Here is a 27,443-nt window from a genome sequence, read left to right as displayed (position 1 = left end):
GCACACACACACACACATATCCATTCACACATACACAGACGCAAGCAGACATTTGTAAAGGCAAAGAGTTTGGGCAGAGATGTCAGTCGAGGCGGAAGTACAGAGGCAAAGATGTTGTTGAAAGACAGGTGAGGTATGAGCGGCGGCAAATTGAAATTAGAAATTAGCGGAGATTGAGGCCTGGCGGATAGCGAGAAGAGAGGATATGTTGAAGGGCAAGTTCCCATCTCCGGAGTTCCGACAGGTGTTAGTGGGAAGTATCCAGATAACCCGGACGATGTAACACTGTGCCAAGATGTGCTGGCCGTGCACCAAGGCATGTTTAGCCACAGGGTGATGATGATGTTTGGTTTGTGGGGCGCTCAACTGCGTGGTTATCAGCGCCCGTACAATTACCCAATCTTTGCTCAATCCAATTTCGCCACTTTCCGGGATGATGATGAAATGATGAGGACAACACAAACACCCAGTCATCTCGAGGCAGGTGAAAATCCCTGACCCCGCCGGGAATCGAACCTGGGACCCCGTGCTCGGGAAGCGAGAACGCTACCGCGAGACCACGAGCGGCGGACATTAGCCACAGGGTGATCCTCATTACCAACAAACACTGTCCGCCTGTGTCCATTCATGCGAATGGACAGTTTGTTGCTGGTCATTCCCACATAGAACGCTTCACAGTGTAGGCAGGTCAGTTGGTAAATCACGTGGGTGCTTTCACACGTGGCTCTGCCTTTGATCGTGTACACCTTCCGGGTTACAGGACTGGAGTAGGTGGTGGTGGGAGGGTGCATGGGACAGGTTTTACACCAGGGGCGGTTACAAGGGTAGGAGCCAGAGGGTAGGGAAGGTGGTTTGGGGATTTCGTAGGGATGAACTAAGAGGTTACGAAGGTTAGGTGGATGGCGGAAAGACACTCTTGGTGGAATGGGAACTTGCCCTTCAGCATATCCTCTCTTCTCGCTATCCGCCAGGCCTCAATCTCCGCTAATTTCTAATTTCAATTTGCCGCCGCTCATACCTCACCTGTCTTTCAACAACATCTTTGCCTCTGTACTTCTGCCTCGACTGACATCATTGCCCACACTCTTTGCCTTTACAAATGTCTGCTTGTGTCTGTGTATGTGCGGATGGATATGTGTGTGTGTGCGCGAGTGTATACCTGTCCTTTTTTCCCCCTAAGGTAAGTCTTTCCGCTCCCGGGATTGGAATGACTCCTTACCCTCTCCCTTAAAACCCACATCCTTTCGTCTTTCCCTCTCCTTCCCTCTTTCCTGACAAAGCAACCGTTTGTTGCGAAAGCTTGAATTTTGTGTGTATGTTTGTGTTTGTTTGTGTGTCTATCGACCTGCCAGCGCTTTTGTTTGGTAAGTCTCATCATCTTTGTTTTTAGATATATTTTTCCCATGTGGAATGTTTCCCTGTATTATATAAGTATGTATGTATGTATGTATGTATGTATGTATGTATGTATGTAGATGTAGATGTACACAAAGAAATCTTCAAGTATTGATTCTTTATTCCTGAAATCCTTCATATGACTTCCTGAGGCTATCAGTTATGCTAATCTCTAGACATTAGAGATTAGGCACCCATACTAAAAGGGCTCATCAAAAGAAAACAAGACAGACTACATAACAAGCATTGTGCAGGTGCTGGTAGCACAGGTAGGTGTGCGTATAGAAGTGCCCTCTATTAGGAAAGAACAGTGTGAATGTTCACCACTGAGCCTTTTGTCTGTTAGACACAACATGAGCAACAAGTCGTGTGTGTGTGTGTGTGTGTGTGTGTGTGTGTGTGTGCGTGTGTGTGATGTGTGTAGGCTGGGGGTGGGAACAGTGAGGGGTAGTGTGGGTTTTGACTACAGAAGGATTGTCAGGAAGGGAAATTCATGCCCAAAATGTCTGCTGTGTATGATGGACAAAGTATATCATGTGCACCTGTGTCTGTATGGAATAAATGATTCGGAGAAAGTTGAGCGTCACTGAAATACAGAAGTCCTGACCAGGACAGAGTCACTGACCCACGACTCTTTCAGTCATTGTTGTGGAAATGCTGCCATCAGAAACAGCCAAAAGCAGACAATGGAAGATATTCTGCTATGTTGGGAATTGGTCATGGTGCCACTCATGCTTTTTTGACAGAGCATCTGAAGTTCCAGAAAATCTGTTTGCATTGGATTGCCCACAGGGCGATGGAGGAGAAGAATTTAAATGGAATGTCAATATCACTGCAGCACTTAGAATGGTATCATGATGTAGAATATTGTGTCCTGTCCTGTATTGTCACAAGAGATGAAACATGGTGTGAGCATTTTGACCCAGAGACGAAGCATCAGAGACAACAATGGAAGCACATGGATTCACCCTCATTGAAAAAATCTAAAGCTGTGCTTGCAAACTCTAAGCAAGTCATGATGACATTTTTGTTTGACTGCATGGGCTCGCTGCTGATTTTCTAGAACATGATACTAAAATTAACACACAGCAATAAGCGGACACAATGCAACAGTTCAAGCATATGATCATGTCCAAACACATAGGATATTGACAGATGGCACCATTCTCTTGTAGGGTAATGCCTACCTGCCTGCTGCAAAACACTTAACACTTCCTAGATGCAGTACCTATCTCTCCCTAGACGATTTCCATATTTTCAGAGTCCTGACGAAAGACATCAGTGGCTGTCAATTTGCTTTAGATGAAGAGGTGCATACTTGGGTACAATTATAGTTCTTATGCCAACCGAAAACATTTTTGTATGGAGGCATTGCCCATTTTGCCTTACAGTGGTGTAAAAGTATTGACAGCTATGATGATTACCTTTGAAACAATAACAGTTTACCCTTTGTTTACATCTGTCTTTTTTCACTTTTAGGTAGCTTGCTATGCATACCTGCTGCTACTATGCCTCCCTCCTTCCACACAAAGCAGAAATCTGACATAGGAAACCTATTTCCCTTTAATAAATGAAAATTTATGTAATATATTTTGCACAGGCTATCTACAATGAAATATATCAATTTTGGAGTTTTGATGAGAAAAAAATTCTCTACTTTATTTCTGAAGCTTTCACAGCCTGACTGATGATATCTTTCTGGATACTACCCATGTAAATAGCTCTCTTCTCCCACATTCCACAGAGTTTCAAATATCTACAAGAATTGCCAGACACTGTAAATATAATACCAGCATTTTATGCAAAGATACATTTCCAAGAAAAAGCAAGTTGTTATGTAATTGTTTGGATTTTGCATTTACAGTGAAGGTGCTAACTGGCTGTCAACTTCTTTCAGAGAACAATGCGTAGAGCCCTTCGAATAAGAACAGCAACAAGGGCTATGTGGCAGGCCTAAGCTGAAAATATGATGACCTCATAAATCCAATTAATTACCTTACCGTTCACCTTTACATAAAAAAACTGATATATATTGTTCATTTATGGACATACTGTTGTTCTACACCTTTTCACAGCTGCATGGCCTACAGCCACAGATGCTTTTTCAACAGGACTGATTTACACCCCTTGTTTACTACAGGGGGAGAAACTCTAGTGGGTACTTTTTTTATTACAAAAGCATGAACTAAACTATTGATCTCTAATCTCTCCAGCTACTACATTGTAAGGTTTCTATTTTGAGTCAAGAGGAGAACATGTCCAGCTACATAAAGTCTCTAGAATGTATTTGTTTGAATCGTTGATGTGTTGCAACAGCCCTGATGTACAAAGTGGACATTTTAAATACCTCCAGAAGAACTTAGATACAAATTCCTTCATTTTCTGTTCAATTTTCTTTCCTCTTTATCTTCTTCTTATGAAAACTCAAATGTTGTGCTTTTCAAACTTGACAATAAGTAGATCATATTTTTATTCAATAATCTGATATAACATCCAGAAATTGTGTACTTCAATGTAGATGCCTTGTAAATGAAAATACACTAATACAGTAAAGTGTCTATTATCTGAACAAGTTGGGAGACATGGTTTTTAGAAAAACTGGTTTATTTTGATAACTTAACTGTATAGTTTTATTTGCCGGTAAAGACTACATATATTTATACTAACATGACTCTCTTTTCTTATTAGAGAGGCAAACATGGTACGAATATATGTAGTACAACCTAGTAAGCAAAAAAATATGTATTTCATATGCATTTTGTATGTACAGTACATACTTACAGAATTAAAAAAAATAAATAAATAAAAAAAATAAATAAAAAAAATCCTTTACTTTTGGTGTCTTAAGCAGGCCTACCAACTTACAAGTAGCTAAGTCACACACTTTTTCCACCACAGGTATCTAATATTGCTTGCATCTTGTGTTTCCATCCATCACAGAGCAGTATCTAAAAATGTAAATTCTTCAAGCAGTATCTAAAAATGTAAATTCTTCAGAAGCAGCCAGTATATTTTCATCTTCATTTTCTGGATCACTAGTTGATGCGATATACTAGCACAGTCAGCCTTATCAGTGACAAGGTTCACAATGTTGCTATCCTGCATGATTTTGAGAATTTCTGACATATTATTCTGTTGTCATTTTCAATTAGACAGACTTTCCACTATACCCAAAATTTTATCCCAGGCTTCTCTACTCATGTAGGATACAGCTTTCAAATCGGATTTTTATGATTTTGAAACAGACTTACTTCTCTCCCCCCCCCCCCCCCCCCCTCTTCTCTTTCTAACAATAACTTATGTATCAGTTCTTTCCTGTAATACCATTTCAAGCTCTAAAATAATGCTTTGAGCCACAGGCTGTAGTCAAGACTTCATAGTAGCTGATAAAACATCACTTTTATGAAGTTGTTCTTTTCATTTAAGGTATCAGATGATGGTCACGTTGGTACATTGTCAGGAGCAGTAATGTTTTCTCCCTTTTGCCATTCTTTAACCTATAAGCTTTTACAAAGGGCACAAAAACTTCCTCAATCCATTGCATGAAAATCGTATTATACATTCAGGTGTTCTTTTGTGATGTGTTAACAACAGGCATCACAGACATATGAAAGCCTTTGAAACAATGCAGTTTCTTACTTTTACCAATGAGAAGTCTATGCAATGGGTGGCTACCAGTAGTATTAGCACAAGCGAAAGCATTAATATGATCCTTGCTTATTTTAAGACTAAGTGCTGCTAATTCACAATACAATGCAAAAAATTTTCTTGGCAAGCTTTCCAATTGGGCACAGTTTTGTCAGTATTGTAAACGTTTTCAAGAGCATAATCTTTTTCCCTTAACATGCCACTTAGTCTGATTTTGAAAGAATCAGCTGCTGAAGAATCGGCACACAGTTTTCCTCCTTGTATAGTTGGTTCAAGTGATTGTAGCAGGCTGCAAACAGTTTCTATCATCGGTAACTCGGCATTAGTGCGGGGAAGGAGGGGGCTGGGGAACGAAGGGGAGGCAAGGCCATAGTGAGAAAGGCAGCATGCCCAAGCGAATAATGGTTCAGTGAAGCTGTAGTGTGGTTGACTAACATTCAGATAATTGATGCTGAACTGTAATAGTTCGAATGAAATACAGAAGGGTCATGCAGTCAAATCATTAACACTTCTGGAATGAATGAAAATCAGTTGAATATAATGAATGGTATCTAGGGACAGGAAAATTTAATGAAAATGATAAATTGGAAAAAAAACACAAATTATTGTTTCGTTGCAAAATAATAAGAAATTTGCCATTTTTATGTGATATCACAGAATCTGAGATTTTGCTGTATAAAAAAGTTATAATTCTGAGGACACAAATGATAAATTGCATTTTGTCATCTAGTCTCCTCAAAGTCAAAGTTCATGTATATTCTTAAAATAAGTTGTGTTTGATGATGAAAATAGTGCCAAATTTGGTATAGAGTACCACTGAATTTGACAAAGAACATCACACATCTTAACAAAATAAATTCACAGAATATGGTACAGAACATGAAAGTTGACAAACAATTTTGAGTTTGACAAAAAAATCATCAGATTTGGCAGAACCAACACCGAATTTGGCAGAATCAACACTGAGTTTGGCAGAACACACCAAATTTCGCAAAACACATCGAATTTGGCAAAACACATTGAATTTGGCAAAACAACACAAAATAAAGCAACACCAAATCTGGCAAAAGAAGCCACTGAATTTGGCAAAAAAATATCACAAAATTTAGCAAAACACCAAATTTGGCAAAAATAAAATCATTTTTTTCTGTCCCTAAAGATATCTATCTCATGCAAGTCAATGGTTGTTATAAATTTAACAACTGTATCAGAACAGATAATACCATGCAAATACAAGCAAGCAATGAACTGTGAACTTAATCTTTAGCAATTTATTATCCACATCAATCACAAAAAAGTGTACTCCAGACTTTTATGTTAATATTTTATGAGCACATACCTCTAAAACATTACAAGGAACTCAGCAGCCGAGATTTATTGACAGTCATGTTAACTAATAGGCTCAATTTCACGCTCAAAATTGAAATATCATGTGGTAGCAAATGGTTTGTGGCCATTCAATAAAATGCAGTGTAAAACTGGCTAACTAAATATGTCTAACTCGCACTCATTAGAATGCACTGCAAAACAAAAATGTACAAGATGATACCCAAAATTTTTGGAAGAGTGTCAAGCAGAGGCATGCTATACTTTGAAAGAATAGCTCCTAACTTACCCAGAATTTATTTTCTACGATCATTGCAGTTGATGAGTCCTGGTGCTATGAAGAGGCATGAAATGAAACTAATTTGATGATGTAGAAATGATTGAGAGGGGAAGAAACAACTAGAGGAAACAGCCAATACTGCAGATCAGCATAAAAATTATTCGCACAATGAATTCACTGACTGAAAAAAATGTATTACGTGTAATGAAGAGCACTCTGAAGATGAAAAGTGTCTAGGGAAGATGAATCAATACTGAAGCAACTACCTAAGAATGGGAAATAGTACCACAACAAAATATCTACCTCTGACAAGACGTGTGTTGCCTGCTTTCAAGTAGGATTGTACTGACATCCTTCCTAACACAGTAGTGCAACAATAATGCACAAACTGGAGTGTCCACATACTAGGTTGAGTCAGGCTGCAACAACTAACTGTCCTTACTGCCTGTTCCTTCTTCAACAAAACTCTGGAGAATAGCATGGCAAATGGATATTGCATTACAAAGTGAGCACATGGCCTCTTACTCTTCCATGCTGCAACTATTTTCATGTCAGTAACTAATTAATATCTACACACTGTGTGCATTAAGCACTATCATCTCTAACAACCACTTACAGTACAGTTTTTGATCCAAGGCCACCAAATTAGCTTAAGCTGAGTGTCAACACTGCTGCATATCAGAACTGTTTAATTCTGCAGCATAATAAAATTCATAGTCCTGAGTGCAGCAGGAAATGTGAAATAGAAAAACCACATACACACACACTCTAGCAACATAACTACAGAATAGACATAAAAGCTTTGCATTTACAGACAAAAGTGCAACAGAGGAGTTTAATTTATAGATACTTCTTAAAACACGCTGTTTGTTTATAAAGTTTAATTATAGTCTGTAACAAACCCTTCCACCTCCTGTGGAGTCAAATTGTGACAACGGCTGGCATCCAAGTCATGTATTGGTACTTGTCGTTCAAGTTGTTGACGTCGATACAAGGCACCATCGCTACCACTGATTGGCAACTTTGCTGTTGGCAGCTGTTTCATGTATTCCACTGCCTGCACACAATGATCAAAATAAATACTACAATGAGGAAGAAAAACTGTTTCAGGAGCATGATGACAAAATACACGTACTTTTATAACAACTGTGCTATTTGCAGTTACAATGCAAGAAGCAGTTACAGACATAAAAAGCAGGTCTTCAACCACAAGTCTATTTTCACTCCCAATTCACTCACTGCCACTCAAAATCATCTTTGATTGCAAGATAACACGATAAATAAAATAAGTTGTCATGCATAGCAGCCTTGATCCAAATTTTATTAAAAACAATGCTCTGCCAATATACAAGAGTTGCATAGTTCATTGATATATTGCTAATTATTTATTGTATGCAAAATTTTAAATTGTAAAATTTGTTATCCATCTCCAATGAACACATCATGATGGCAGACGAAACATCATGGAGGCACACACAAAGTGATGATAATGAGTAAAGCTAACAACTCACCAAATAAATGCAGTGCCAAGAAGTCAACCGGCACATAAACAACACTGAGAACTTGGCTGGCTTTCTACTGGTCCAAAAGTTAAGCAAAACCTTTCATTCTCTTATTGTGTGAAGTGTTTATCATCCCTGTTTCGCTTTCATAAATGGTTACAAGCCATGCAAATACCTTCAGAAAAGACTTCCTAACACTTAAATCTATATTCGATGTTAACAAATTCCTCTTCTTCAGAAACATTTTTCTTGCCATCGGCAGTTGATCAATGAACATGATCAGGTCCATATAAACAGTTTTTGCATTTAACTATATTCAGCACCGGTGATCTACGTGTAGTGTCTTTGATTAGTAATCAAAACTTTCTCAGTCCTGGGTTCAAACACCACCACTGACTAAACTTTGAATAAATATGTTTAGCAACAGCAGCTGAAGACTTCTGGCATAAGAAGTCACTCTTATTCTACCAACGGTCTTGTGAAAAAGGATGGAGGAGCGGACAGAAGTTCAGGGCACTCTCTTGCTCTTGTGGTGTGAAACTGCTCCAAAATACAGAAGAATCAGCAGTGATCAATAACATGAGGATGCAGAAGGCAATGGAAACCACTACATTAAAGGCACACAATGTGTATTCACAGGACATGTGGTGTGTAACTGAAAAAAGTTCGTAAATGGCATGACTACTTTCACAAGTGGCCCAGACCCTGATCGGCAAGGATAAATCAGTGACAAGACTGGAATAGGAAGTGCTCGTGATGATGATTGGGCAGGTCTTACGACTAGGTCTTCCACAAAGATATGATCCTTGTGGCAAGGGGTTGGGATTGGGAGTGACATAGGGATGGACTAGGATGTTGCAGAGTTTGGGTGGGTGAGGGGTGGGAACTATCTTGGGCAGCGTGCCCTCATTTCATGGCATTATGATAGGTAATCAAAGCCCTGGGAGCATGTGGTTCAGTTGTTCCAGTCCAGGTTGGTACTAGATGATGAAGGGACACTCCTTTGTGGCTGGTTCCTTGTGATAGTAGGAGGATTGGGGTATGAGAGGAAATGACATGGGAGATCTGTTTGTGGATTAGGTCTGGGATAGTGCCTGTCTGTGAAGCCCTTGGTGAGACCCTCAGCATACTGAGCAAGTGAGTTCCTTTCACTGTAGGAATATGGTCCCCGGATGGCCAGGCTGTATGGGACATACCTTTTGGTGTGAAAGGTGTGACAGCTGTCAAAATGCAGGTTCTGTTTGTTGTTGGTGGGTTTAATGTGGACAGAGGTGTGGAAGAAGTCATCAGAGAGGAGGTGGTCAATGTCCAGGAAGGTGGCACACTGAGTTGAGGAAGACCAGGTGAAATGGATGGGAGAGAAGATGTTGAGACTGTAAAGGAATAATGTTTGTTTATGTTTTGCTGATGAAGGCTGTGACTGAAAGCTTTGTGTAAGTATTTTTTAATTGTGCCTGTCTGCAACTTAGTGTGTCTTCTTTACAGGAAGTAGCAGTCTATCTTTTCACACATTTCTGACATTCCTACCTGAGTTTCCACTGTCTGATTTTGCTGAATGGCTTTTCTTCCATCCTACAACACTGTGATCTTTTCCTTGCTACTCTTCTCTACAGCTTTACTCTTCTCAGTCTGTTCTCTCTCTTCCTTCCTCTCTTTATTTACTGCCTTTCGAAACCATGTATCAACAATCACTCGGGAGCAGCACAGGCTTCATGCCTGTGTGGACTGTTGATGCAGTATCTTATACTCCAGTTTCTATAATTATATTTATTCCTATTGATATTCCTCACCCTGGTGACTTTAGCATTTTAATTTCCACTCCTGCCCCTGTCACAAGAACTTGTTATCCTTGACCTAACCTATCCCCCTCTCTTCCCTTAGTGCAATTCCAGTGTCCCCCCCCCCCCCCCCCCCTCCACACACACACGTCATCCATTACTTTTCTCTCACCTTTCTGTGCATTTTTATTGTAACTGTGCACATTTTGATGTGGTTTCATGTCTTTAAATGCATTTTTGCATATTTTTAGATATTTGTCTGTATATTTGAATATCTGTGCATATTTTAGCGCATCTGTGACTGCTTCTGCGTGTCTTTATGTATTTTTTGTGTGTCTTTTCCCTTATTTAGCTCCTCTCACAAATATCAACACCTGTTTTGCTTGTTTCTGCATCATTCCCATTTCTTGTCACAATGGATCCCTGCTTCATCTTTCTGCACCAGTTCAGAAAATAATCCCTTTCTGGCTAAAACTCAGCATACTTCAAATGCTGCCTAAACCATGAAATCCTGGCAAATGGCGTAACCAACAAAATTGTTTTCTCAGGATCTCATCCTTCCTTTCAGAATGACCTTCACCTTTTCAAATTCCACCAGTCACTGGCCTACACAAACCTGGTACTGTAAAAATATATTTCCATGACACAGGCACCCCAGAACCACCTCCACTCGCTCTGTGAGATACTACTACTTTACAATCCCTGCTCCATACATCACACCTCGCATGACCTCTGTAAGTTATCCAAGCTGCTGACATCCTACTGCTGCCTCAGGGCACCACAATCCAACTCCAATCCCCACAGTGTTCCTCCTCATCCACACTACACAGCAACTAATCCCTGCCTACTTGACCTTTTCAACTTGCCACATCCTCAAAAACTCCCTACCAACACTCCACCAAATACAAAGGCAACACATACCAATAACACTGTTGTTTACCTTTCCCCCAAAACCCGAAGTTTGAAAGAAGTTTCAGTCCTATCCAAATGCCTCACATTTAAGCCTACACACAAATTTGACCATGTGGAACTTGTCAACTACCTACTCTCCTTCTCCAATCCTTGCAATGGAAGCACTTCTTTGCTGCCAATACCTCCAACAAAAACCAAGCTAATTCCAACACTGAACCCTCCCACTCCCAGTTCATAAGACCATCCAACTGTGATCCTCTCCCCTCACATGTAATTAATTGCCGAATACCTTCCAAGAAGTCCTTACCTCCAAACTTAGCCTCGCCACCCTTCCCCAGGTGCCTTCCTCAGAACACCAATCTTTTAGCAGAAGAAAGAAAGGCCATACACAACCTCAAAACAACTGTTGATCTAGTCATCCTACATCCTGACAAAGGTTCCACTACTGTTGCTATGATTTGCAGTGACCACCTGACAGAAGGCCTCTGCCAATTATGACTACTCCACATATGGACTCTGCCTGAGTGATCCCATCCCAGAAGTCCAACACCACCTCCAAGCCCTACTTAATGTCTCAGGCCCTTCGCAGAACCTCACCCTGAATCCATTTCCCTTCTCACTTCTATAACAGCCCGCACATCAACTTTCTATATGCTCTCCAAAATCCACAATCCAACAATCCTTGATATCCCATTGTGCTGGTTATTGCGTCCCCTCTGAAAAAAATTCGGCTCTCATTGATCAAAATCTCCAACCAATTGCTGTAACCAAGCCTTCTGCAGTGAAGATACCAGCCACTTCCTTCATTGACTCTCCACCGTTCCCGACCTTTTACCTCCTGGATCCCTACTCGTCCCTATACATCAACATCCCTCATATCCACGGTCTTACCTCTATTGACCACCACATATCTCAATGACCTTCAGACTCCAAATTCACTACCTTATTTCCCATACATCTTATTAACCTTATCCTAACCCCCAACTACTACTCCTTTGAAGGTAACATACACAAACAAATCTGCAGCACAGCCATGGACACTTGCAAGATACTCTCCCATGCCACCCCGTTTACAGGCTACCTATAGGAGACCTTGGTAGCCCCACAAAATGCCAAGCCAAGACACCATATCTTCATTCCTTCACAATCCAACACCTTCTCTCCCATCTGCTTCACCCCATCCACCTCAACCCAGCATGCCACCTTCCTAGACATGGACCTACTAACCTCCGTACCAGTGGTACGTGCATTTTGACTGCTGCCTTCCCCTTCACACCAAAAAATCCACACCATACAGCCTGGCCACAAAGCGATGGGGAATCTGCAATGTCAAGAATTCCATTCCTCAGTGTGCTGAGGGTCTTACCCAGGCCTTCACAGACAGGCACTACCCCCACACCTAGTCCACAAACAGATGTCCCATGCCATATCCCCTCACACCCCTAATCCCTCCTCCTCCTCCTCCACCACCACCACCACCACCACCACCACCAACAACAACAACAACAACAACAACAACAACAACAACCATCCACAAAGGAATGCCCCTTTTATCACCCAGCACCATGTCTGACTGGAACCATATCCTTCACCAGGCTTTGATTATCCATCAGCATGCTCCGAAATGAGGGGTATCCTACCCAAGATCCTTCCCATCCATCCTAAAGTGGTGTTCCATCACCCACCCAACCTCTACAATATCCTAGTCCATCCCTATTCCACTCCCAATCCCAACCCCTTGCCCAAGGATCATATTCCTGTGGAAAACCCAAGTGCAAAAGCTGTCCAATCAATGTACCGAAAACTTCCCATTACAATTCTGTCACAAGTTTATCATAGCCCATCAGGCGTTGGGTCACCTGTGAAAGCATCCATGTCATTTGCCAGCTCCTCTGCAATCATTGCGCAGCTTTTTATATGGGTATGACTACCAATTAGCTGTCCATCAGGATCAGCAGCCATCGCCAAACTGTGGGCTAGAGCACAGTAGACCACCCTGTGGCACAACATGCAACTGAAGATAACTTGCTTGATTTCAGTGGCTGCTTCACTGCCCCACCCATCTGGAGCCTCCTCTCCACCAACAGCTCTTCTGAACTGTGCAGATGGGAGTTATCCTTACAACAAAATTCTGTCCTCTCTAATTATCCCGGCCTCAACCTATGGAAACATACTATATCCACACCCTTCACCCAACAGTTTCCACCCCCTCAGTTGTACCATCTCCTCCCCATTCTTATCTCCATCCTCTTTGTTTGAAACCCTCTGCAACACACCCACTCATCTTTCCCTGCTCCGCTCCTTTTTCACTACTTTTTTCCCCCACCTCCCTGCACCACAACCTCCTGATGCTGAGACTGTTGGCATTCTAGTCCCTGCTCACTCTGCCAGAAAGTGTTCCTGTCTTCCCCCCACCTGTACACTACTATCCCTTCCCCTTCCCCACCTCCTCCAGGCTGCTGCTCCCATCCCATGGAATAGCTGCATAGTTACTCTAGCTGCTGGAGTTGGTGGTTATGTGTGCATGAGGTGTGCTTTCTTGTGTGTATCAATGGTGTGGGTTTCCCTTTTGCGGATGAAGGGAGTGGCCAAAAGGTTTCTGTAATTGTCTTTTAACCATGCCTGTCTGCAACTTAGCATATCCTACTGTGAACAGTTCAGAGATATGGTTATACTCATCAGAATCGACAGCAAACCAACACCAACGACAATAGCTTAGGTGTACATGCCAACATTGCAAGCAGAAGATGGAGAGAGAGAGAGAGAGAGAGAGAGAGAGAGAGAGAGAGAGAGAGAGAGAGAGAGAGAGAAAGAGAAAGAGAAAGAGAAAGAGAGAGAGAGAGAGAGAGAGAGAGAGAGAGAGGGGGGGGGGGGGAAGTATATGAGGATACTGAATGGGTAATTCAGTATGGAAAGGAAGATGAAATTGTAATAATAATTGGGGATTAGAGTAGAAGAAAGGGTTATGTGAAAATATGGGCTTCTTGGTAGCAGAAAGGTGAGAGAGGAGAAAGACTAATTGACTTCTGCAATAAATTTCAGTTAGATGTCATAATTAAATTATCCTCAAGATATCTTTATCTATGGTGATGACGGAAGCTGAAGAAATGAATTAAAACTTGTGACACAGCTGGGACTTGAACCCGGGTCTCCTTGCGTACTAGGCAAGGATGTTGGCCATTACACTACCGCAGCACTACAGTTGGCATTGCTCCATGGACAACCAAAGTTCAACCCCCTCCCCAACAAAAACCTTGATTAATATTTTCAGCTTATTTCGCCTTCTTAGACTGCCACTATTGCTGAAGCTCTCCAGCATTGGAATCGTTTGATGAAATGGCGAAATCCTGTACCGCAGGTGTAGGTGATCTATGGATCTTACAATTATTACCATTTTTTAATTTAGTTATAGTGCTGTGGTTGTGTAATGGCTAGCATTTGTGCCTAGTAAGCAAGAAGACCTGGGTTCAAGTCCCGGCCTTGGCAAGAATTTTAATTCATTTCTTCAGCTTCCATCACTATTATAAATTTCACATAGCAATTACAAATATTCTGTTCAAGAATCACAAGAGAAGCAGGCATACTTGGGAAAGGCTGGGACATAAAGGAAGATTCCAGTTAGATTACGTCATGGTCGGGGAGAGTGTCCGAAATCAGATACTGGATTGTAAGACATACCCAAAAGCAGATATAGACCCAGACCACAATTTGGTAATGATGAAGACTAGACTGAAGTATAAGAGACTAGCCAGGAAGAATCAGTGTGCAAATACATGGGATACCGAAATACTAAGGAATGAAGAAATACACTTAAAGTTCTCTGAGGCTATATATACTGTGATAATGAATAGCTCAGTACGCATTTCAGTTGAAGAGGAATGTACATCTCTAGAAAGGGTAATCACAGAAGTTGGAAGGAAAATTGTAGGCACAAGAAATGTAGCTGCAGAGAAACCATGCCTAATGAAAGAAATACTTCAGTTGGTGGACAAAAGAAGGAAGTACAAAAATGTTGAGGGAAATTCAGGAATACAGAAGTACAAGTCATTTAGGAACAAACTAACTGCAGAGTACAGGGTAACCAGGGCGAAATGGTTGCAAGAAAAAGGTTGGAAGGACTGACTCAGAATATGGAAAAGTAAAAACAATCTTTAGTTAAATTTAAAAAAAAAAAGGATGGTAACATTAAGTGTGTCATGGAAATAACACTGTTAAATGCAGAGGGCAGAGTGAAAAGAGTACACTGAAGGAAGGCCTCTATGGGGAGAGGGTGGGGGGGATTGTCTGATGACATGATAGAAGAAGAGAAGAAGAAACAGGAGCTGACAGGGAAGAGATGGGGGATCCCGTATTAGAATCAGAATTTAAATGAGCTTCGGAAGACATATTTGATATTAAGGCAGAAGGGCACAATAAAATTATAGTGGAATTTCTAAAATCATTGAGGGAAGTAGCAACGAAACAACTACTCACACTGGCGTGTAAAGTGTATGAGACTGGTGATATACCATCACACTTTCTGAATAACATCACCCACACAATTTTGAAGACTGCAAGAGATGACAAGTATGAGAAATACCACACTATCTGCTTAACAGCTCACGCATCCAAGTTTCTGACAAGAATAATATACAGAAAAATGGAAAAGAAAATTGAGAATCCATCAGATGACGACAGTTTGGCATTGTTGTTGTTGTTGTGGTCTTCAGTCCAGAGACTGGTTTGGTGCAGCTTTCCATGCTATTCTATCTTCATCTCCAAGTAACTACTGCAACATACATCCTCCTGAATTTGCTTGGTCTACCCATATCTTGGTCTCCCTCTACAATTTTTACCCTTGATGCTGCCCTCCAATACTAAATTGGTGATCCCTTGATGCCTCAGAAAATGCCTTACCAACTGATCCCCTCTTCTTGTTAAGTTGTGCCACAAATTCCTCTTTGTCCCGTTTCTACTCAGTACCACCTCAATAGTTATGTTACCTGTCTAAATCTTCAGCATACTTCTGTAGTACCACATTTCGAAAACTTATCTAAACTACTTATCATCTATGTTTCATTTCCATACATGGCTACACTCCATACAAATACTTTCAGAAAAGACTTCCTGACATTTAAATCTATACTTGACATTAACAAATTTCTCTTCTTAAGAAATGCTTTCCTTGCCATTGCCATTCTATATTTTATGTCCTCTCTACTTCAACCATCATCAGTTATTTTGCTCCCCAAATAGCAAAACTCCTTTACTACTTTAAGTATCTCATTTCCCAATCTAATTCCCTCAGCATCACCCGACTTAATTCGACTACATTCCATTACCCTTGTTTTGCTTTTGTTGATGTTCATCTTACATCCTCCTTTCAAGACACTGTCCATTCCATTCAACTGCTCTTACAAGTCCTTTGCTGTCTCTGACAGAATTACAATGTCATCGGCGAACCCCAAAGTTTTTATTTCTTCTCCATGGACTTTAATACCTACTCTGAATTTTTCTTTTGTTTCCTTTACTGCTTGCTCAATATACAGATTTAATAACATCGGGGAGTGGCTACAGTCCTGTATTACTCCCTTCCCAACCACTGCTTCCCTTTCATGTCCCTCAACTCTTATAACTGCCAGCTGGTTTCTGTATAAATTGTAAATAGTGTTTCGCTCCCTGTATTTGATCCCCGTCACCTTCAGAATTTGCAGTCAACATTATCAAAAGATTTCTCTAAGTCTACAAATGCTAGAAACGTAGGTTTGCCTTTCCATAATCTTTCTTCTAAGATAAGTCGTAGGGTCAGTATTGCTTCACGTGTTCCAACATTTCTACGGAATTCACACTGATCTTCCTCGAGGTCGGCTTCTACCAGTTTTTCCATTCACCTGTAAAGAATTCACGTTAGTATTTTGCAGCCATGACTTATTAAACTGATAGTTCGGTAATTTTCACACCTGTCAACACCTGCTTTCTTTGGGATTGGAATTATTATATTCTTCTTTAAGTCTGAGGGTATTTCACCTGTCTCATACATCTTGCTCACCAGATGTTAGAGTTTTGTCAGGGCTGGCTCTCCCAAGGTTTTAGGAAAGATAAAAGCTCCAGAGGTAGTTCTCATGTAGCGGCTGATAATGGAAGCAACTATGAAGAAGAATTAAGACATATTCACAGGATTTGTCAACCAAGGAAAAGTGTTCAATAATGTGAAATGGTACAAGATGTTTGAAACTCGGAGAAAAATAAGGGTAAGCTGTAGGGAAACACAGGTGACACAATATGTACAAGAACTAAAAGGGAACAATAAGAATGGAAGGCGAAGAACAAAGTGCCCAGATTAACAAGACTGAAAAACAGGGATGTAGTCTTTTGCCCCTAATGTACAATCTGTAAATTGAAGACTCAATGATGGAATAAAAAGAAAGATTCAAGAGTGGGATTTAAATTCAAGGTGAAATGTTATCAATGATAAGACTTGCTAATGACATTGCTATCTTCAATGAAAGTAGAGGAGAATTATAGGATATGTTGAATGGAATGAACAGTCTAATGAGTACAGAAAATGAACTGAGAGTAAATTGAAGACAGATGAAAGTAATGAGAAGTAGTGTAATGACAACAGTAAGAACTAAAGATCAGGATTGGTGATCACGATGTAGATGGAGTGCTGCTTCCTACACAGCAAGACAACCCATGACAGACAAAGCAAGGAGGACCTAGGAAGCAGACTAGCACTGGCAGGAAGGGCATTTCTGGCCAAGAGAAGTCTACTGGCATTGAACACAAATCTTAATCTGAGGAAGAAATTTCTGAGAATGTATGTTTGGAGATCAGCATTGTATGATAGTGAAACATGGGCTGTGGGAAAACTTAAACACTAGGGAATCAAAGCATCTGATATGAGGTACCACAGAAGAATGTTGAAAATAAGGTGGACTGATAAAGTAAGGAATGAAGAGGTACTCTGCAGAATCGACAAAGAAAGGAATATATGGAAAACACTGACAAGAATAAGGGACAGGATGATAGGACCTCTGTTAAGACATCAGGGTATAACTTCCATGGTACTAGAGAAAGCTGTAGAGGGTAAAAACAGTACAGGAAAACAGAGACTGAAATACATCCAGCCAATAATTGAGGATGTAGGTTGCAAGTGCTGCTGCAAGATGAAAAGGTTGGCACAGGGGAAGAATTTGTGGTTGTTGTTGTTGTTGTTGTTGTGGTCTTCAGTCCTAAGACTGGTTTGATGCAGCTCTCCATGCTACTCTATCCTGTGCAAGCTTCTTCATCTCCCAGTATCTACTGCAACCTACATCCTTCTGAATCTGCTTAGTGTATTCATCTCTTGGTCTCCCTCTACGATTTTTACCCTCCACACTGCCCTCCAATGCTAAATTTGTGATCCCTTGATGCCTCAAAACATGTCCTACCAACCGATCCCTTCTTCTAGTCAAGTTGTGCCACAAACTTCTCTTCTCCCCAATCCTATTCAATACCTCCTCATTAGTTACGTGATCTACCCACCTTATCTTCAGCATTCTTCTGTAGCACCACATTTCGAAAGCTTCTATTCTCTTCTTGTCCAAACTAGTTATCGTCCATGTTTCACTTCCATACATGGCTACACTCCATACAAATACTTTCAGAAACGACTTCCTGACACTTAAATCTATACTCGATGTTAACAAATTCCTCTTCTTGAGAAACGCTTTCCTTGCCATTGCCAGTCTACATTTTATATCCTCTCTACTTCGACCATCATCGGTTATTTTACTCCCTAAATAGCAAAACTCCTTTACTACTTTAAGTGTCTCATTTCCTAATCTAATTCCCTCAGCATCACCCGACTTAATTTGACTACATTCCATTATCCTCGTTTTGCTTTTGTTGATGTTCATCTTATATCCTCCTTTCAAGACACTGTCCATTCCGTTCAACTGCTCTTCCAAGTCCTTTGCTGTCTCTGACAGAATTACAATGTCATCGGCGAACCTCAAAGTTTTTACTTCTTCTCCATGAATTTTAATACCTACTCCGAATTTTTCTTTTGTTTCCTTTACTGCTTGCTCAATATACAGATTGAATAACATCGGGGAGAGGCTACAACCCTGTCTTACTCCTTTCCCAACCACTGCTTCCCTTTCATGCCCTTCGACTCTTATAACTGCCATCTGGTTTCCGTACAAACTGTAAATAGCCTTTCGCTCCCTGTATTTTACCCCTGCCACCTTCAGAATTTGAAAGAGAGTATTCCAGTTAACATTGTCAAAAGCTTTCTCTAAGTCTACGAATGCTAGAAACGTAGGTTTGCCTTTTCTTAATCTTTCTTCCAAGATAAGTCGTAAGGTCAGTATTGCCTCACGTGTTCCAACATTTCTACGGAATCCAAACTGATCTTCCCCGAGGTCGGCTTCTACCAGTTTTTCCATTTGTCTGTAAAGAATTCGCGTTAGTATTTTGCAGCTGTGACTTATTAAACTGATAGTTCGGTAATTTTCACATCTGTCAACACCTGCTTTCTTTGGGATTGGAATTATTATATTCTTCTTGAAGTCTGAGGGTATTTCGCCTGTCTCATACATCGTGCTCACCAGTTGGTAGAGTTTTGTCATGACTGGCTCTCCCGAGGCCATCAGTAGTTCAAATGGAATGTTGTCTACTCCCGGGGCCTTTGTTTCGACTCAGGTCTTTCAGTGCTCTGTCAAACTCTTCACGCAGTATCTTATCTCCCATTTCGTCTTCATCTACATCCTCTTCCATTTCCATAATATTGTCCTCAAGTACATCGCCCTTGTATAAACCCTCTATATACTCCTTCCACCTTTCTACCTTCCCTTCTTTGCTTAGAACTGGGTTGCCATCTGAGCTCTTGATATTCATACAAGTGGTTCTCTTCTCTCCAAAGGTCTCTTTAATTTTCCTGTAGGCAGTATCTATCTTACCCCTCGTGAGACAAGCCTCTACATCCTTACATTTGTCCTCTAGCCATCCCTGCTTAGCCATTTTGCACTTCCTGTCGATATCATTTTTGAGACGTCTGTATTCCTTTTTGCCTGCTTCATTTACTGCATTTTTGTATTTTCTCCTTTCATCAATTAAATTCAATATTTCTTCTGTTACCCAAGGATTTCTATTAGCCCTCGTCTTTTTACCTACTTGATCCTCTGCTGCCTTCACTACTTCATCTCTCAGAGCTACCCATTCTTCTTCTACTGTATTTCTTTCCCCCATTCCTGTCAATTGTTCCCTTATGCTCTCCCTGAAACTCTCTACAACCTCTGGTTCTTTCAGTTTATCCAGGTCCCATCTCCTTAAATTCCCACCTTTTTGCAGTTTCTTCAGTTTCAATCTGCAGTTCATAACCAATAGATTGTGGTCAGAATCCACATCTGCCCCAGGAAATGTCTTACAATTTAAAACCTGGTTCCTAAATCTCTGTCTTACCATTATATAATCTATCTGATACCTACTAGTATCTCCAGGATTCTTCCACGTATACAACCTTCTTTTATGATTCTTGAACCAAGTGTTGGCTATGATTAAGTTATGCTCTGTGCAAATTTCTACAAGGCGGCTTCCTCTTTCATTCCTTCCCCCCAATCCATATTCACCTACTATGTTTCCTTCTCTCCCTTTTCCTACTGACGAATTCCAGTCACCCATGACTATTAAATTTTCGTCTCCTTTCACTACCTGAATAATTTCTTTTATCTCGTAATACATTTCATCTATTTCTTCATCATCTGCAGAGGTAGTTGGCATATAAACTTGTACTACTGTAGTAGGCATGGGCTTTGTGTCTATCTTGGCCACAATAATGCGTTCACTATGCTGTTTGTAGTAGCTAACCCGCACTCCTATTTTTTTTATTAATTATTAAACCTACTCCTGCATTACCCCTATTTGATTTTGTATTTATAACCCTGTAATCGCCTGACCAGAAATCTTGTTCCTCCTGCCACCGAACTTCACCAATTCCCACTATATCTAACTTTAACCTATCCATTTCCCTTTTTAAATTTTCTAACCTACCTGCCCGATTAAGGGATCTGACATTCCACGCTCCGATCCGTAGAACGCCAGTTTTCTTTCTCCTGATAACGACGTCCTCCTGAGTAGTCCCCGCCCGGAGATCCGAATGGGGGACTATTTTACCTCCGGAATATTTTACCCAAGAGGACGCCATCATCATTTAATCATACAGTAGAGCTGCATGTCCTCGGGAAAAATTACGGCTGTAGTTTCCCCTTGCTTGTGGTGGACCGCATGAAACCAGTCACAACATTGATGACTAAAAAAAAAGGGGGCGGGGGGAGGAGGAGGAAGAAGAAGAAGAAGAAGAAGAAGAAGACGACGTCAAAGTTTATGCTCAGTGAGCACTGCAGAGACACTATTTGCAAATAGAATAGTACATGAAATGTTACATGATCTACCCTCTGACATACACCACAGGGCAATAGCATAATATAAATGTAGATGTTTGGCACACAAAATTTTATCTTTATCTTTAAAACATAGAATGCAAAACACATTATTTTACTTACCACATCATCAGAAACATTTGGGGGGACCCAATCGAATGCCACTTCAGCACTTTTAACAGTTTTTGCATTGTCGACACCTGGGACTTTGATATTCAGACCTGTAACCATACAATCAGAAATTTTTAGATGTGTCCCACATGAGATAACCACTTAAAATAAAATAAATTAGCTAGAGTTGAATAAATTATTCTGCCTGGAGTCCAGGAACCATTGAAGACGACTTGGTCAGTTATTGAGAAATTGAGCAGAAGAATGGAATCATCAACTTGGCTGGAAATTCAAAGACATATCTCCATTCAGTCATTCTAAGAAGCCCGCCTGGCTAGCTGTGCGGTCTAACGCACTGCTTCCTGAGCAGGAAGGTGCGCCAGTCTCCGGCACGAGCCCGCCCAGCGGACTAGTGTCGAGGTCTAGCAGTGTGCCAGCCAGCCTGTGGATGGTTTTTAAGGCCGTTTTCCATCTGTCTCGGCGAATGTGGGCTGGTTCCCCCCTTATTCCACCTCAGTTACACTATGTCAGCGATTGCTGCGCAAACACTGTCTCCATGTATGCATACACCATAATTACTCTACCACACAAACACTGGGGTTACACTTGCCTGGAATGAGGTGGGGGGGGGGGGGGGGGGTACTGCGGGCCGAACCACACAATAACCCCGAGTTTGGTGTGGGGCAGCGGTGGGGTAAGTGGACTGCTATAGCCTGTTGTGGGGTTGTGAACCACTGAGGGCTATGGCAAGGACAAAGCCTCTCCATCATTTCTAGGTCCCCAGTTCAATACATACATACATTCTAAAACATCTAAGAGGCTGGTATCTCTTCCTTATGAACAATGTACTTTGTAATCCATGTCACTGATTTTCTCTTAAAGCCTTAATGACAATTCTGTGGTACAATCTGGATCAGAATGGCAAAGATTTCAGTACTACATACAAATTGTGCTTCTTCATAAAATAGCATATCTGCTCATTAAGTAAGTTCTAGCTTGCATATTAATGGTGAAGACTGCACATCATACATAGTGATTGGCCATACTATTATCAACATATGACTAAAGTAATGTTATAGGCTGCATGGACGATGAAGTGAGTACCTGAATAATATTACGTAGGTGGTTACACTCCAAGGATCATACAATGCATGTAGCAATACATTTTCTCACATTCACTGACTTGTATACACTATCACGCAAAAATCACACTAAAAATAGAAGCAAGTAAGATTATACACTAATATCTGAAGGGTAAGCATAATCAAGAAAAAGTATACTCAAAGAGAAAAAGTGAAAAGTTACTATATATGACCAAGAACTCAACACATGCAGGAATAATTGTGCTCCACCTAAAAAAAATCTGTTTTTCTGAACGTCCAAAATGTAGCTACATTTCTGCAGAGAAAATGCATCTTACTTTTAAAACTATTGACCCATTCCACATCATAACAAGTTATTACAAATATGACCTGCGTAACACTAAAAAAGTAAGCAAACTGTACAGCAAAGGAAAGTACCTCTTTTGAATAGCATGTCATTCATAGACAATTAAGAGTAGTGACCTAGATCCCTAACGCCTCAATCATGTTTGCACTTTCACTGAGAGTAGGCTTCAGTCTTTTGTTGAATTTTGCAATGTTATTCCAGTCAGATCTTATCTTGAAGTAGACAATCCTTGGTTATCTTGAAGCAAATCAAACACAAACCAACATCACAGAAGCACTAAATGTGTCATTATAAAGCTTTCATGATGATTCCCTGTCATACGAAAGGCTCACTGTTGCACAGTGCAAGGTCAACCAAGGGCAACTATACCAGAACAGGACAGATAGCTGGAATTGATCAATAAAAATAAATTATGTATCTAAAAGAGTTGTTGACAAACCTAGCATGTATTCACCAGTTTAAGGCTACTGATGACTTGTATATTTGAAGCGCAGAGTGGCTGGTCACAGACCATTGCAGAAAAAGACTTGTCTTGTGAAGGTGGAGTCCTTGAGCTGGAACATGAATTGCAGCTGTGCCTCCCCCACTCCCTCCCCCATAACAAGCACTCTTTCAGACTTTGCACAGCTCCTTGTCAGGAAGAGACTATCCAACTCACTACCCAGCATGTGTGCCAATTATTATAAGTCACCCTTTCTGCCATTAACGGATCACTTGCTGGGAAAGAGATTTTTATCTTTTTCTGAAATGTGCACATTCAGTTTGAGTTTTTTCATCATTCATCCTTGATCATTTAGTACAATGATATGGATAAGTCATTTCCAAAGAGGTACACAATGCCTAGTCCTGTAGCACTTAGCACATACCATTCACGTAACAAGCCCTTATTTCTTTATTATGCTTAATTTATAGGCATCAAATTTCTAGGTGTGATGACTATCTTTGTTTCAGAACTTGAATGGGAGAAATCAGTCTGAAACAGAACATAGTCACATAAGGAAATAATATTAAATTAAAACAGTTAAAAAATCACAAAATCCTTGAACATCCTGGGGAGAAACCCATTTACAGCTTTAAATGTAACTACTTGGCACTCTTCAGTGAGTGGAAAAATTCATCTCCTCACCAAGACACACAAACAGACATGACTAGTAAGTGTGTCACTTCTTGGGTGTTTGAGCTATAACCATTAATCTTTTCACTCCAAAACGAATAACAATGGTGCAATACCTCAGAAAATGCTTCAGAAAAACTTCTGATCTCACAAGCCACTAGTAAGATGATAACTGATAAGTCACAATACATTCCAAACTGTAGTTTCTCAACTATGACCTAAGCAACTATCAAATAATTCAAAACAGATCAGGGCAACACTGAGCAAAAGAAACTACAGCTAAAGACAATTATTAATTTTTATTTACAGACTGTTGGGATATGTGGCAGTATGTACTTTGATTCCACTGAGACTTGCAGACAGCGAAAGGAGGCAGAATATCATTCAAACTGTCTGCAGAAATGTTTTTAGTTGTGACTTATGAATAGGGGCTCATTAAATACATGCCCCTAATAAAAAAATTAATAACCTCACTCACTCAAATACATGCAGATACAAAGCGGTCTTGTCTGTTCATAAAATCACTTAAGACAAGGCGGCTGGTGTTACTTCACCTGTTTAAGTTTTCTATTGACAAAAAACTATTGTCCTCTTGTGAGTCTCTCTTGAACCATTCAGATAAGAATTACACAGAGCCTACATCAGTATAAACCCTTATATTATTGTAGTGGAAAAGAAAATAAAGGATTTGTTCAATGATGATCAGTTTGGATTTCAGAGAGGCAAGGGCACCAGAAAGGCAATTCTGACATTGCAATTGGTACAGAAGCAATACTTAAGAAAAATCAAGACACATTCATAAGATTTGTCAATCACGAAAAAGAAGTGTTTGACAATATAAAATAGAGTAAGATGTTTGAAATTCTGAGAAAAGAAGGAGTAAACCGTAAAGAATTATGGATAACATATAATCTATGCAAGAACCAAGAGAGAACAATAAGGACAGAAAAAAGATGAAGCTCTCATATCAAAATGGGTGTAAGATATCAATATCAACTCTTGTTCCAACTGTTCAATATACACTATGCGATCAAAAGTATCCGGACACCCCCAAAACCATACATTTTTGATCCTAGGTGCATTGTGCTGCCACCTACTGCCAGGTACTTCATATCAACAACCTCAGTAATCATTAGACATCATGAGAGAGCACAATGGGACATTCCGTGTAGCTGACGGACTTCGAACATGGTCAGGTGATTGGGTATCGCTTGTGTCATATGTCTGCAAGCGAGATTTCCACACTCCTAAACGTCCCTAGGTCCACTGTTTCTGATGTGACAGTGAAGTGGAAACGTGAAGGGACACGTACAGCACAAAAGCGTACAGGCCGACCTCATCTCTTGACTGACGGAAACTGCTGACAGTTGAAGAGGGTCGTAATGTGTAATAGGCAGACATCTATCCAGACCATCGCACAGGAATTCCAAACTGCATCAGGATCCACTGCAAGTACTATGACAGTTAGGCGGGAGGTGAGAAAACTTGGATTTCATGCTAGAGCGGCTGCTCATAAGACACAAATCACACCAGTAAATGCCAAACAATGCCTGGCTTGGTGTAAGGAGCGTGAACATTGGATGATTGAACAGTGGAAAAATGTTATGTGGTGTGACAAATCACGGTAAGCGTTTGTAGTGCCAACAGTAAAATTTGGAGGTGGTGGTGTTGAGGTGTGGTCGTGTTTTCCATGGAGGGAGCTTGCACCCCTTGTTGTTTTGCATGGCACTATCACAGTACAGGCCTACATTGATGTTTTAAGCACCTTCTTGCTTCGAACTGTGGAAAAGCAATTCGGGGATGGCGACTGCATCTTTCAACACAATTGATCACCTGTTCCTAATGCACGGCTTGTGGCGGAGTGGTTACATGACAATAACATCCCGGTAATGCACTGGCTTGCACAGAGTCCTGACATGAATCCTACAGAACATCTTTGAGATGTTTTGGAATGCCGATTTTGTGCCAGGCCTCACCGACATCGATATCTCTCCTCAGTGCAGCACTCCATGAAGAATGGGCTGCCATCCCCCAAGAAACCAGCGAGAGTGGAAGCTATCATCAAGGCTAAGGGTGGGCCCACACCATATTGAATTCCTGCATTACCGATGGAGGGCACCACGAACTAGTAAGTCATTTTTGCCAGTTGTCTGGATACTTTTGATCACATAGTGTATACATCAAAGCAGCAATAATGGAAATAAAAGAAAGGTTCAAGAGTGGGATTGAAATTTAGGGTGAAAGGATATTAATGGTAACATTCACTGATGACACTGCTATCCTCAGTGAAAGTTAAGAATAGTTATGTTGCCTGTTGAATAGAATGAACAGTCTAATGAGTAGAGAGTGTGGATTCAGAGTACACAGAAGAAAGCTGCAAATAATGAGCAGTAGCAGAAATGAGAACAACAAGAGACTTAACATAAAATCTCAGGACTGTGATGTAAATGAGTTCAGGAATCCTGGTACTTCGGAATAAAACAACACATGGCGGATGAAGCGAGGAAGACATGAAAAGCAGATTAGTATAGGCAAAATAGGCATTCTTGGCAAAGAGAAATCTGCTAGTTACAAACATGAGTCTCAATCTGAGGAAAACATTTCTAAGAATGTATGTCAGAGCACACCATTGTGTTGTAGTGAATCATGAAATGTGGGAACACCAGAAACGAAAATAACCAAAGCGTTTGAGTTGTGGTGCTACAGAAGAATGTTCAAAATTAGGTAGACTGCTGAGACACAAAATGAGGTTGTCTGCAGAATTGGTAAAGAATGGAATATGTGGAAAACACTGATGAGAATAAGGGACTGGATGATATGGCACGGGTTAAAACAGCAAGGACTTACTCCCATGGCAGTAGGAGGAGTTGCACAGGGGTAAAAAGTGTAGGGAATGCCAGAGACGGGAATAACAAATAATTTAGGATGTAGGATGTTAAGTGCTACTCTGAGATGGAGAGATTTGGCACAGGAGAGGAATTTGTGGCAGGACACACTGAATCAGTCAAAAAACTGTACTGTGCATGCGTGGGTTTGCAGGATGTTATCTCTGATAAACTTTTTCTGCATATGTGACTTTACATTGTTTTATAGATGAACATTTCGAGTACTATTGCATGTGGTCTTCATCACTGAAGTGTCTTACGATTTTACTACTTTACTATTCCTGAAAGATTATCTGCCATGGTAACACAATGAAATCTCTATGTTTATTAATTGCTTGAGATGTCTCATTGAATATGTTAATCGTTTTCATTGATGTACATTAATGATCATACACTAACTTCAGACAGGTAACGTAAGACGCAACATACATACAACATTTTGCAGTTGCAGTTATTGGTCTCACTAATCTCCAAGACATCCATTTTGTTGCCGACATTGCTCACCACAAGGATAAAAAGGAAGTTCATTAGCTAGGTGTAAAGTTGACTGTCATGCAATCATTTCAGTCATGTGTCAATAAGGTTTCATTCATGTGTCATTTTAGGGTGTTCATGTTGTGTTTAATTAAAACTGATAAAC

General features: G+C 40.6%; 1 protein-coding gene across 6 annotated transcripts in view; it reads right to left on the bottom strand.

Moving 5' to 3' along the window:
• Positions 1-27,443, bottom strand: part of LOC126100235 (testin) — a 107,372-nt gene that overhangs the window by 62,716 nt on the left and 17,213 nt on the right. For all 6 annotated transcript variants that reach the window (XM_049910815.1, XM_049910814.1, XM_049910812.1 and 3 more), the window contains 2 exons: positions 21,368-21,465; positions 7,552-7,706 (listed from right to left, as the gene is read on the bottom strand). In XM_049910815.1, coding sequence (XP_049766772.1) covers positions 7,552-7,706; positions 21,368-21,465 — 253 coding nt within the window. The remainder of the gene's footprint in view (positions 1-7,551; positions 7,707-21,367; positions 21,466-27,443) is intronic.

Source organism: Schistocerca cancellata, chromosome 9, assembly GCF_023864275.1.
Source record: "Schistocerca cancellata isolate TAMUIC-IGC-003103 chromosome 9, iqSchCanc2.1, whole genome shotgun sequence".
Classification (NCBI taxonomy): domain Eukaryota; kingdom Metazoa; phylum Arthropoda; class Insecta; order Orthoptera; family Acrididae; genus Schistocerca; species Schistocerca cancellata.
This window is presented reverse-complemented; position numbering and strand designations above follow the sequence as displayed.